The following is a 13,590-nucleotide window of genomic DNA, read 5'->3' on the forward strand; positions in this document are numbered from 1 at the left end:
TCCCCAGTGTCCCCCCCCCAGTGGCACCCCAATAATCTTCTGCCGGAGGCAATTGCCTCATGGAAGGGCTGCCTCTGAACAGCAGTACTCCACTGCTTCATACAATGTGTACCCAAGATCCTTTAGTGGGAGAACCCAAGGATTGAGTCTGAGACCTTCTTCATGCAAAGCATGAGCTTTACCACTGAGCTATGACCTTCCCAACAATCCTTCATGGGAATAAGGCTTCCTTCTTTTGTTTGTCATCTAGAAGAATAAGAAGAACAGGGAGAGCCATTCCACATACAAAATGTGTACGTGGGGGAGATCTTGACAGATACCTAGGAGCAGGGAGATCTTCCATGAAACAATCTTCAATCCGTGGACCGTTACACCTACAGGGAACAAGACCAATAGTTAGCGTTGGAGAATGCAACAGAGAGATGCCCCTCTTGTGTGTCTTCTAGGAGTCCTGACAGAAAGTTAAAAATTACAGAAAGTAATTCAAAATTGCCTAATAATACGGAAGTAGCATTTGGCAATCTAGAACAGGGAAGGGAAAATCCACAAAAACAAGTGAACACACAAGAACTTGCATCAAGGCACTCTCCACAGCCTCAGTCAGGGTCTTTTCCCTATTACCTGCTACCTGAGATCCTTTAACTGGAGACTGAAACAGGAACCTTCCCTGTGCAAAGCATGTGCTCTCCTACTGAGCTTTGGCCTCTCCCCATAGCTCCCCAATCCTAGGTACTATTCTTCACTCCTTCAGAAGTAGACAGAACACCACAAGACATGGACTCCCCCATTGGCAGCCAACCAGTTTTAGACTGAGAGGCACAATGCCAGTTGTTAGGGATTCTACTTCTTGGTGTCAGGCCAAGCCATGTGCTACAGTCAATAGGGGGTGGCCTGGCTGTGAGCCCTGCACCACCTATCGATGGTGCAGGGCTCACAGCCAGGCCTTGGAGGGTCAGGCAATCCATCAGGAATCAAAGACTAACTAGTAGCCAGAAATCAGCAACATGCTAGAAATTAAGCTGACCGGACAGTCAGGAACGAGGGGTGGAATCAGTAACTAAAGTTCAAGAACACTTCAGAGATCAGAGAAGCCTACTAGACAAGACTTACCAGCAAATAACCAAGGGCAAACACACCAGGAAAAAGGAGACCTGGAGCTTTTTCAGATGGCAACTTTACCATGACTTTACTTTGGGAGGGTGTGTGTGTGTTCACATATCAGCCAGCTTTATCCCTAAGTCTGTGCGATATTTCAGAGAGCACTTCACACACAATTAAGGGTTTTCTCTCCATATTGGAACCAAGCCCGATTTATGTCCAGGGTAAAAAAATCCTCTTTTTGAGTATCCGTTATGCCCTGAACTCACAATAAAGCTTCGCGGTAAACCTGCAGTAAAGCCTGCTGTCTGACCTTTCCACATGAGAACACACACCCTTGGGATTTCTGGCACTGCTCCAGTGTTCTCTCTAACAGGGATTCCCAGATGTAGTTAACTACAGCTCCCAGCATCCCCAGCTGCAGTGGCCTTTGGTTGGGGATTATGGGACTTGTAGTCAACAACATCTGGGAATCCCTGTTAAGAGGGAACACTGCTCTGCTCCTCTTTACTACTCCCCTTTGAAAACCATCTGAAGATTTCATTCTTCAGGTGCTTGGAGGATAGACTATTCAGTCTCCTTCACATATCTTTTAACTTCCTCAAACATTTGCATTTTTCAAAAGGGTCTTTTGATCACATTTTGTGTGTATTATATGCCTGTAAAGCAACCAAGTGATAACTTCCAGAATTACACATGATACCAATGAAATAGGTCTTTCACACTCTACAGACATACATACTGGATCTAAGGAAGTTGACACAGGCTTACAGGTGAAACTCGGAAAATTAGAATATTGTGCAAAAGTCCATTAATTTCAGTAATGCAAATTAAAAGGTGAAACTGATATATGAGACAGACGCATTACATGCAAAGCGAGATAAGTCAAGCCTTAATTTGTTATAATTGTGATGATCATGGTGTACAGCTCATGAAAACCCCAAATTCACAATCCCAGAAAATTAGAATATTACATGGAACCAAGAAGACAAAGATTGTAGAATAGAACAATATCGGACCTCTGAAAAGTATAAGCATGCATATGTATTCAGTACTTGGTTTGGGCCCCTTTTGCAGCAATTACTGCCTCAATGCGGCGTGGCATGGATGCTATCAGCCTGTGGCACTGATGAGGTGTTATGGAAGACCAGGATGCTTCATTAGCGTCCTTCAGCTCTTCTGCATTGTTTGGTCTCATGTCTCTCATCCTTCTCTTGGCAATGCCCCATAGATTCTCTATGGGGTCAGGTCAGGTGAGTTTGCTGGCCAATCAATCACAGTACACTGTATACTTTTCAGAGGTCCGATATTGCTCTATTCTACAATCCTTGTCTTCTTGGTTCCATGTGATATTCTAATTTTCTGGGATTGTGGATTTGGGGTTTTCATGAGCTGTACGCCATGATCATCACAATTATAACAAATTAAGGCTTGACTTATCTCGCTTTGCATGTAATGCGTCTGTCTCATATATCAGTTTCACCTTTTAATTTGCATTACTGAAATTAATGGACTTTTGCACGATATTCTAATTTTCCGAGTTTCACCTGTACATACAGTGCAGCACAACGACCAGGGAAGGGGGCTGTGCCCACACAGTTTCTGCAGCAACAGAGAGCCAGCCCCTGCTGCTAGAGGGGAGGTGGGCTGCTGCATGTGCACTACGCCGTGCACTTTATCTCTGGCGCTGCTCCTGCTATTGGGAATAATGACACACAGCGGTGTGTTCACCCTGTCCTGCTGGCAGTGGGGATGGGCTCTCGGCTGCTGTGGATTAAGCCACGTGGATACATCTCCCATCCAAAGGATTGATAAAAGTGTACATAGACTGATTTTGTTTGTTCAATATTAGAATGAAAAAGTACAAAATTGTGTATCCTGATATGCAATATTTTCCATGATATTACATTGTACCACATATTGTAGCAACAATAAGCTTGTAAAAAGGACAAGTGGCCTTTAGTTTCCCCCCAAAGTTTAAGAAACATTAAATGGTAATTCTTGCAAACCCCCTGAATTAGCCCTTACCCCTGCGAGCAGTTCTCATGACACAGCCAGCACTCCTTGTTGGCATCAGGGAATTTAAAGATCAGTCCCTTCTCTCCCCGGATGCTTTCTGGGCAGCTCTCCACACAGTGTGGTCCGTCCTTGTAATTGGCACACCTTGTGCAGGCATCAGCACCCTGAGAAGCAAAGAGAGGAAACTCGCTGGGGAGGAGATGCCTAGTGCTCCACTGTACAGACATCTGTGGAAGAGGAAAGCCCCTGATAGACGCCTTCCCCATGGGCTGCTCAGCCTGGGTCAGAGCGGGAAGTCACCAAGACAAGCAGGCCCCACGCTCACATTCTCCCTGTAGGTCCCCTGGTGGCTGTGTCCGATGCTGGAAAGCAAGGCTTGGGAGAAGCTGCCTGATGTGCCATCTGTTTAGGGACTGTGAGGCCCCCACTGAATGTCAACTGGGACTTGGTAGTGCCTATACTGGTTGTCCAGTCCCAAGCATTCCTTCTTCAGCTGCAAGCCTGTCAATAAAACAGGCTTTCACCATGGCAACGATAGGCCTTCAGTGCTCTGACCCTGAGGCACTTGGCCTGGTGTGGGCTGATGCCTGAATTTTCTGTCATTGTCGGGAGTGCAAGCAGGCCAGACCAGGACATTTTGCCCCCCCAAGCATCTGCAGCATGCAGCCCGGGACAGGAGCCACAACAGTGCCCTGCAATATTGCATGGTGGCCTGGGTGCATTTCTCCGACAGCGTAGCTCTCTACAACTGAGTGTGCCGCTCCACGTCCACTTTCCTCGGCCACGTTGTACTGCAAGGTGAGCGCCACCCCTAACAATGCCGTCCCAAGTGACTGTTTGGAACAGTTGGACTGGAGCAAAGGGAGAACAAAGCCGTTCTGAACCAGCCGGTCGTGCAGTGGAGAGGGCTCTGTTCCAGTGACCCGGGAGAGCTGGTCTTGAGGGAGCAAGCATGAATTGTCCCCTTTGCTAAGCAGGGCCTACCCTGGTTTGAATTTGAATGGGACACAACAGGTCAGCTCTGTAAAATATTCCCCTTAGGGAATGGGGCCGTGCTGGGAAGAGCATCTGCATGCTGGCATGAAGAAGGTCCCAGGTTCCCTTCCTGGCATCTCCAAGACAGGGCTGAGAAAGACTTTTGTCTGCAACCTTTGAGAAGCCACTTCCAGTCTGTATAGATAATACTGAGCTAGATGGACCAATGGTCTGACTCGGTGAAGGCAGCTTCCTACGTTCCCACACAGAGACCAACTTTCTCCTCATGAACCCCAGCAGCTGTTGAACTCAGACTCTGCTCTGAGTTCTGACTCAGACTCTTACTCTCAGTTCTGAGTTCTGACTCCCAGACTCTTACTATCACCTACAGTAGCAAGGCCTTTGCTGCTGTGTTCTCAGGGTTGTGAAATGACCTCTTGAAGGCAGTTCACTTGAACATTACTCTCTTGGCCTTCAGGAAAGGCTACGTCTGTACAGGAAGAATGTTTAGCTAAAGGGCAGCTATTTTAAATTATTTGGACATCACGAACTGCTTCAAACATGTGGCGAAGTAAGATACAAATATTGTAAATCAATATCTAAACAAAACACACACATCTCTGTTCCCCACCCCCATAAAATCTATGTGCCATTGCCATACCAATCCATTGCAGGTTAGGCCACCTTCGATCTTCTGGCACTGTGGATGGCATGGGAAGCACGCGCCACCTTCTACAAAATCTCGAACCTCCCTACATGTAGCAAAGGAGGAAGGGAAAGACGTTACAAACCCCTGGGACCAGGATAGAATGGGAAGGAGAACAGGAAACAAGAGCCCATGGTGGGCTGTTCTTACCCCTCAAAGAAGTTGCAGGAATCAACACAGATCCCTTCACGGCTGTAGTTGCGGCAGGAGACACACTGGTCCGGGCCAGGGCCCCAACAGCCATCGGTGGAGCAAAGAGGATCACAGACTTTGCCCTCTTGCACTGGGAGAGAAAGAGAGTGAGTGGGTCACAAGTGGGACCAGGGCCCCATTTTGCAGCGGAGATCATACACTGCCTAGATGAGAAATGCCTTCAGCCCCAAGAGAGGAGAGTTGGTCTTGTGGGGAGAGGAGAGCTGGTTTTGTGGAAACAAGCATGTACCCTTAGCTAAGCAGGGTCTGCCCTGGTTGCATATGAATGGGAGACTTGATGTGTGAGCATTGTAAGATATTCCCCTCAGGGGATGGAGCCGCTCTGGGAAGAGCAGAAGGTTCCAAGTTCCCTCCCTGGCAGCATCTCCAAGATAGGGCTAAGAGAGATTCCTGCCTGCAACCTTGGAAAAGCCGCTGCCAGTCTGTGTAGACAATACTGAGCTAGATGGACCTATGGTCTGGCTCAGTATATGGCAGCTTCCTATGTTCCTCTATATCTCCTTGACCCACCTGTGAGCAAGGGAAAGGTCCTAGATTAATTTTTGCTTTATACCCACCATCCCTTGAGAATGGCAACAGTCCCATTTCCTGGAACTGTCTGCCCATCATCATTCATTGCACACAAGCAACCTGATTATCAGGACTAACATCTAGCATGCTCATAGCCCATGATCTGCAAGCATCACTCAGCAGCAAGTGGGGCATCTGCTCCCATGTCACTGTGGACCTGGCCAGCCAGAAAAACTCCTCTGACTTCCTTTTGCCTTGTGACTCTGCTGTCACAGTGAGCAGCCTAAACCAAAGCAGTTGGGTGCAATGGGCAGCTTGTATAAAACTGGACATGCTACGGGATTTCAAACATCTTACTGGTGCCAACAGATAGGAGAGAGGGTGCCAGTTGTGTGTGAAAGACCCATGTGACTGGCCCCATCCATGTGGTCGGAAATATTCACAAATATTCCGCTGCAGCATGGAATTGCATTATGGAAAGCAGCTCCCACACCACTAGGGGTGCATGGGGATGTGTGTGCATGTATGTGCATGCATGGGTATATGTGAAGGGGGAGCAAGAAGGAGCATGTACTCCACTTTGGACTCCACTTTGTGTGAACGTTATCAGATTAGAGTCCACTTCTCCCCTTCCCACGGTGCTTCTGTCCACCATAGAGAGAGGAGTTGCTCCCTCTTTAGAAGAATGTGGAGAAGAGAAATCTGGAATATCCCTGCAGAATTTTTCCTGTGAGGAAAAAGTGGGGGATTTATATCTACTGAATGCTGGTGTGCACGAACAGTACAGAGATGAGCCGTGCTCCTGAATAAATTCTACAAAAGCACCTAGTGCTGCTTCCTTTTGTTCACATGAGTGAAGCCTAGTAAGGCAGGCACCAAAATGCCATGTCTACCAGCCCCCAGGGTCTATTAAACCCTCCCCTTCTGCCATCATACTCACTGCATCGGTTGCGAGGTTTATTATTCTTGATTTCAAGGGCCAGGCGCTGGTGTGAGAGAGATGCCCAGTTGATAGTGTGATAATAGCAAAGTTGCCTGTTCTCAGTGATGTAGACCTTGCCAGCACTGATCTCCCGAAGCGAGCGGAAGCCCAGTGAGGTCACATTTGTGTTTTTCATAATCAGCAACGAGAAACCACGGCTAGGAAAAGCAGAAGCCAAAGTCAGCCTCGGGAAAAGGAACAGAGCAATGCTTTCCGTCTGGGAAACCAAGGAAGAGTTATTTCTTTAGTATGGAAGCATGGAGTTGTGCAGAACTCTGTGCCTCTGTGACAAGAGCAAGGCAAATGGCTGATCAAGGTCCAAACCAAATTATGTGGTCTAACCCCTGCGCAGCATATAGGGTAGGGTCCATGTGTGTGGGGAGATGATCTAGATTCAACCACCACTGCCATCATGGTTTCTCAGATGAACTTGCTTGCCCACAGTGTCTATTCTGTGTAGGTAGGCTGTAGACATCACCAGGAAGTTTTCCACACCTGGCTTTTAGCCTGTATCTCCTTCGGAACTGGTGTGTGTGTGGGGGGTGTTGTTCACATTTTGGCCAGATTTACCTCAAAGTACCTACGAGGTATCAGGGAGAACTTCACACACAATTCAGGTTTTCACTGCGTGTGAGAATGTAGCCTGATTTATATCTGGGGTTCAGGGGTGTATCTATGGTAGGGCAGGCAGGGCACGTGCTCCGGGCGCCACTTGAAGGGGGTGCCACTCTTAAAAATTAAATAAATAAATAAAAATGACCACCGAAAACAAAATGGCCACTGTGCATGCTCAAATGGCCTCTGTGAGGCCCTAGGCCATGCCAGGCCTCGCAGAGGCCATTTAAGCATGCATGGTAGCCATTTTGTTTTCAGCGGCCATTTAAATACATATATATTTTAAAATGGCCACCGCACATGCTCAAATGGTCCCTGCAAAGCCCTAGAGGCCAGCGAGTGGAGGGGGAACCTTTGCAGACCCACCCCACAGACTTTAGGAGGCCCCCGAAGGGGTTACATGTATTTTTTTTAATTTAATATACTATAATATAAGTCACTGCACATATATTCAGTTCGGCACTATGTACAGAGAATCAGGGCTTGTGAATAATGAGCTGAAGCTTATGAGCTACGATTGTATTCATTTGCTCTTACTTTGCTTCTTGTGATAAGTGAGTTAAATGTGATGTCTTAATAATATGGCTATTAATGGTGAGTTTGTTTTGAATCAGTGTGAGATCCTTAGTATTAAAGCCCACTGGAAGTTTCTTGCTCTCTTTCTCTCATGAAAGTGAGAGAAAGTGACACCGTTTACTCTGCATATCCTTTAATTATTTTCAGAGTATCTGGGAAAAGTCAAATTCTCCATTTATTTTTAAAACTTATGTAATAGGGATGCTACAATGCATAGTAGAGAATTAGACAGGCACTTCTGTTTAGTTTTCCAAGTACGCCTCCACATAGTATTTGGGTATTTCATGAGCCCCAGCATACTGACATTTGTAGTTTTCCAGCACTTTTTGGTCTGGCTACATCCACAGCTAAATAGCTTTTGAAATATTAAAAGGTTAACGAGCTTGAATTGTATTTTTCAGCTGATATTATGGTAAAGTTATCTGAAAGATGGGTGTCATATGTTTGGGCAGGGGGGCGCAATTTCAGTGCTTGCCCTAGGCGCTATTTTCCCTAGATACGCCTCTGCTGGGTTTTTTAAAAAATCCACTTTTTGCGTCAGTTTTTTTGGGCACCTTCCAACTCGCATAAAAGTCTTGCAGTAAACCCATGGTAAAGCCTGCTGTTTGGGAAAGCTCCAGGAGAACAGATGGGCCCTATAGTTTCCCTGTCTCAAGAGCAAGGGAAAAGAGGCTGATAGGGAAATAATTCTTACTTGTACAGGCTGCGTCCACCAATCGTGACCAGGTTGGAGAAGACACTGAAGTTGTGCATATGTTTGGGCCATGACTGGATGTTCAAATAACCTAGGAACAAGAACAGAAGACCTCTGATTTCTGATACACCTCTCCCTAAGCCTTGCAAAGAAAGATGGAGAAACCTGTTGCAGGTATGAGGAGCACCATTAAAGAAGTAAAAGAGAGTGAAAGAGACAGTGTCAGGTAGTGGTTAGAGTGTCAGACTAGGACCAGGAAGATTTGTGTTCAAATCCCCACTCAGCCATGAAGCACACTGAGTGAGTTTGAGCCAGACACTATTCTCTCAGCCTAATCTACTTCACAGGGTGGTTGTCAGGATGAACAGAGAGAAACCTTGTATACTGCTTTAAGTTATCTGGAGAGAGGGAAGAATGAAAATACAAGTATATAAAACTGTGCCTATCCCTAGGAGGAACATAATTAATACACCAAACAGCCATTAACCTTGCACTGTCACTCAAACCTCCCATTTCTCACCATCAGTGCCACAAATCAGTTTTTAAGGTTGAGCTTCTTATAATCTAGAAAACAAACAATCTGTTTCCACCCATGGTGGTCCAGGGTTCCGACATCTGAACTCACCTGTGATTTCTTGCACTGTTCGGAAGATGTTGAGTTTCTCTGGGTCCAGGGCGGTTATGTTGTGCCATGGGTCTCTGGGGGAAGAGAACCGAGATGATCAGAACCAATGGCCAACCCAAAAGGGAACAATAGTCTTCAAGAGCTTCTTTACAGGAGAACCCGAAGGTCTGAACAGGACCCAGTAACCTCAAAAGCAAATTCCTGTGCTCAGGCATGATCTTGGCTGTCCCAGATAGATCAAAATTCCTTCAGTTTGTCTTTTGGCAGATGATGAGGATCTCAGTAATTCTGCGTGTACTGGGAATCTATGAGATAGTGATGCTCTCTACTGCATGGCTATCAATCACGCTTGTCCTAGAAATGGCTGCATCACTGATGGGTGAGGTTTCTCTTTATAGTGCAATTGCCATGTAGCTGTTACTAGTCGCTCTATCCACCCACCCCCATCCCACAAGAAGCTGGGTTTTGTTTTTGCATTACACACATATCTCTTGCATATTTACCCTTCCAGGCCAGTGATAAGAAAGTCCAAGTTGCCCAAGATCTTGGTGCAGTTGACAAAGCGGTCAATGTTGCTGGAATCCACTGTCTGGTCTTTGTTTCCAGTTCCAGTCCCTTCACAAGCTGGAGAGACAGGGTCAGGAGAGATGAGGGATATCAGGAGAGGTGAGGGATATCATGTTCAGGGAGATGAGGGATATCAACTTTACCTCCCACATCCCATACACTTTCCTAGAGCTGATGGGAGAGGCAGGGGGTTGGTTAAGCAACCCTCTGCACTGGGCAAGCAACCCAAAGTTTGGGATGGGTTACAAATTAAGAGTCAAAACTCACTTTCCTCCTTGGACTGAAGGAATGCATTGTGAAGTATAAAATGCACATGTGCCTCATCAAGTGTGATGGGCACACAAGCAGGGTCACCCCAAGACAATGCACTGCCTGAAGCAAAACATCAGCCTTCAAAATATCGCCAGCCAATACGGCCGTTCATCCCATTCATACCTTTTGGGCACAGTCCCACACAAGGCTCACACATCTTCTGGCCATTTTTTTCTACCTCCATTTTGTCATTTGGACAGGTCCGGACACATGAGCTCCGATCCACCACAAAATTATCTGCAGATAGAGTGGAAGGAAGTGCAAGATAACAAGGGAAGAATAAGAACAGGACATCCTTGCCGCTGAAAATCCTTGGGTGTTATTTCTAGATGTCAGAGGAGAGGATGTTTTGGGACTGAGCTGAAAGGGTGGCTTGGGAGCCAGGACTCCTGGCTTCGGCCCCCAGCTCTGGAGAGAGATCTACTAGGACAATATTTGGGAGCCAGGGCTCCTGGATTTCCCCCCAATGAATCCACTCTCCTTCTGCTTCAGCATTAGAATTAGAACAGCAGAAGTCAGCATAGGAGGATGATATAGCCAGGTTTTGGAACCTGGTCCCAGTGAGGCATCACAAATCAAGACAAAAAGTCCAAGGCTAAAACATGCAAAGTAAAGATTTTAGCTATCATTACTCTCTCTCCTTCCTGTTCTGGGAAAAGTCACCTGAAACAAAAAACCAAAAAAACCAAAAAGGAGCAACACAAAGCTAAAAGCCCATGAACTCTCATGTGTGTGCAACAGCCCAGTCATGAGGGCTCTCCATGCTAGTAGACACATTCTGGGCAGCCATTGCTGCTATGGGTATTTGCCATGCAATGGAGCTATTACAGATAGTAATGAGGCTCACAAACATTTTGGTCCCTCTACCACACGGAAGCAATGTTGGGTGTTTCCACACCTTAAAGAAGTGGCATATTCTAACCCAGGCCTGCTCAACTTAGGCCCCCCAGCTGTTTTTGGACTACAATTCCCATAATTCCCAGCCACAGTGGCCAATAGCCAAGGATTATGGGAGTTGTAGGCCATCATCTGCAGGAGGGCTGAAGTTGAGCAGCCCTGTTCTAACCAAAGGAACAGCTGGGTGAGAGCCAACCACTGCCACATCCACTGTCTATGACTTACGTGGGCAGCTTTTGACACAGATGCCACCATACTGGTATTTGGTATCTGGGTTGGGCTCTAGCTGGAAGGTGAGCTTGTTGTAGATCAACGGCTGGGGGCATTGTGTTTCACAGGCCCCACTGTCATTGAAGTGCCGGCAGGCCTGGGGAGAAAGAAAGAGGGTCAGAGGAAACCAGACAAGACCCTGGTCCCTACCATTCCCAGCCAAGAGCCCCCATACTCAATCTTGATTAAGAATAAGCATTTGTACTGTGTTTTCAAGTATTCAAACCGCTTCACATGTGTTTCTTCAAACAACCCTGTAAGGTTAGTATTATCATCTAACGATGTGCACGGAACTGGACAGGGGAGTTTCGAAGGTGCTGCTTTAAGAGCGGGGGAGGGTGCACTTACCCCTCCCACTGCTTTCCTCCTGCCAGTGTCCATTTCAGTCAAAACCCACTGGGGCAGCCAGTGCAGGCGCGTGCATATCATGTCCACCCACCCGCACATTGGGTGCGGGCGCACGCGATGTGCGTGCATCCAAACCAGTGCGCACAGGTGCGTCGGATACTTCCGGTCATATCCGAACAATGGGGGCAACAGGGAGGTACGCTGCTGCCACGATGGGATTTGACTAAAACGGACACGGGCAGGGGGGAAGCAGTGGGAGGGACTTTGGAGGCTCCCCCACCGCCCCCACACTGCTTGCGGCAAGTTAAACATCATCCCCCTACACACACACACACACACACGGCAGTATTTTTTACCAAGTGGGTTTTTGAAGCACATACAGCAACTGAACTCACAAGAATGTAAGAATATAAAACAGGTCTCTTTATGCAAATATGCATTAGCAGAAACATTTCAACATGCAACTTAACATATTCTCATCCCACCTATTTCTTCCCCCACTCCCCCTTGTGTGTCTAAAACACCCAGCACAGGTCACAATAGCACTCGGTTGCCCAGTGCTGTAACCACACCATCCAGGACAGACTAAAGAAGATTTGGTGGCCCCCAGGGGGTGTGGAGGCCCTAGACTTCGGCCCTGAAGTCCATGAGTATGAACGCCTCTGAGGCCACTTAGTGAGTTCATGGCAGGAGCAAGATTCAAACTGGAAGCATCCTGGTTTGTATCTTGTTCTCTTAGCCAGTATGCCGGATGAAAGGCAGAGTCCCTTTCCTGACAGCACACACAGTGAAGTTCTGTGTCCAATCCCACTGGAGAGAGCACTCAGTGGAAACCCAGAGTCTCAACATCACCACCTCCCATGTCCTTCCAGGTGGTCCCCTGAAAGCAGTGACAGGAGGAAGTTTATAGCTGGATGTGGGAACAACAAAATAAGGGACAAGGGATTCAGGTTCTGAAGAAACTCAAGTTTAGGGGGTGGGGGGATAGCATGGCTGTACAAAGGAAGTCAAAAGATCTGAAGGATGGCACAAGTGAGCTAGCTGGCAAGCTGCAAGTGCAAAAGAAAAGCGGGTGGATAGGCAGCAGGTAGCACAGAGCATGTCCATCTTTGGAGACGCAAGCATTATTGAGAGATGGCAGCACTCAGGCAGTTGAACATCTCAAGCTGCCTTACTGAATCAGAGCATAGGTTCATCTAGGTCAGCACTGTTGTCGTCTGACTGCCAGTGGTTCTCCAGGATCCCAAACAAGGGTCCTTCCAAGCCCTGCCCAGAGATGCCAGGGAGTGAACCCGGGACTTTCTGCACTCAGTGCCTGTGCTCAGCCACTGAGTTATGACCTCTCCCCAACTGGCATAGCTATGGCAGGGAATGGTGAAGGACATATATGATTATATGAAGAGAGCCCTCATGGAGTGAGAGGGCCAACATGCGTCTTCCGAGGCGCCCTGATCCCCCACCACCACCACCACATGAACACAGGCAGCTGGCCATTCCATGCAATATCCCTCCATCATCCTCTCTTCCCCTCCTCAACATCAGCCCAGCCATGACACAAAGCAGATTCATGGGCAAGTGAAGTAGAAGCTGGGTACGTACAAAGCACTGCGTCTGGTGAGGCCCAGTGCAGCCTCCTGCACATTCATCATGGCAGCACTCGTTGGGGTTGGGGCCAAAGCAGCGGCCATTGCACTGGGGGGCACAGATGGTCTTGGTCACTGTAGCAGAGGGAGAATTGTCATTGGTGCGAAGCAGTCAACAGGCAACCCCCTCCGGCAGCAGCTCCACCCCACCCTGAAGACCCTAGTTGCATTTTAGAAAAACAAAACAAAACAACGCTTCATGGAGACTTCTCCCTCCTTCACACAAGCCTTTCGGCATGATCATGAGAAGTGTGAGCTGAGAACATGTTGCCCTCGTGGGAATCCGAAAACAAACAGCAGCCGCCCAAGATCCCCTCCTCATGGAATGGAGGCCAACCTTCACAACGTGTGTTATTACAGGGGGCTGCCCGAGTGCTTCTGCACTAGCTGGGCACAGGCACCAAGAAAACAAACAACGGAAATCAGATCAGATCCATGGCAGGATAGCATGTGTATGTTGCATGCACGCACACAGTTGTGTAGCTATCTTGCTATTAGCGTTAGATTGGTGCTCTGGCATTAGGAAAACCAAGTGAGGGT

At 47.6% G+C, this 13,590-nt stretch overlaps 1 protein-coding gene across 1 annotated transcript in view; it reads right to left on the reverse strand.

Annotated features, from left to right (window-relative positions):
- Nucleotides 1–13,590, reverse strand: part of ERBB3 (erb-b2 receptor tyrosine kinase 3) — a 111,834-nt gene that overhangs the window by 29,763 nt on the left and 68,481 nt on the right. Inside the window, exons 6-16 of the mRNA XM_053297150.1 lie at nt 13,007–13,125; nt 11,015–11,156; nt 10,016–10,129; nt 9,517–9,637; nt 9,014–9,087; nt 8,389–8,479; nt 6,462–6,661; nt 4,949–5,081; nt 4,754–4,844; nt 3,127–3,281; nt 321–374 (exon numbers count right to left, since the gene is read on the reverse strand). Of these exons, the coding sequence (XP_053153125.1) occupies nt 321–374; nt 3,127–3,281; nt 4,754–4,844; nt 4,949–5,081; nt 6,462–6,661; nt 8,389–8,479; nt 9,014–9,087; nt 9,517–9,637; nt 10,016–10,129; nt 11,015–11,156; nt 13,007–13,125 (1,294 nt within the window). The remainder of the gene's footprint in view (nt 1–320; nt 375–3,126; nt 3,282–4,753; nt 4,845–4,948; nt 5,082–6,461; nt 6,662–8,388; nt 8,480–9,013; nt 9,088–9,516; nt 9,638–10,015; nt 10,130–11,014; nt 11,157–13,006; nt 13,126–13,590) is intronic.

The sequence above is a fragment of the Hemicordylus capensis genome, chromosome 2 (assembly GCF_027244095.1).
Source record: "Hemicordylus capensis ecotype Gifberg chromosome 2, rHemCap1.1.pri, whole genome shotgun sequence".
Classification (NCBI taxonomy): domain Eukaryota; kingdom Metazoa; phylum Chordata; class Lepidosauria; order Squamata; family Cordylidae; genus Hemicordylus; species Hemicordylus capensis.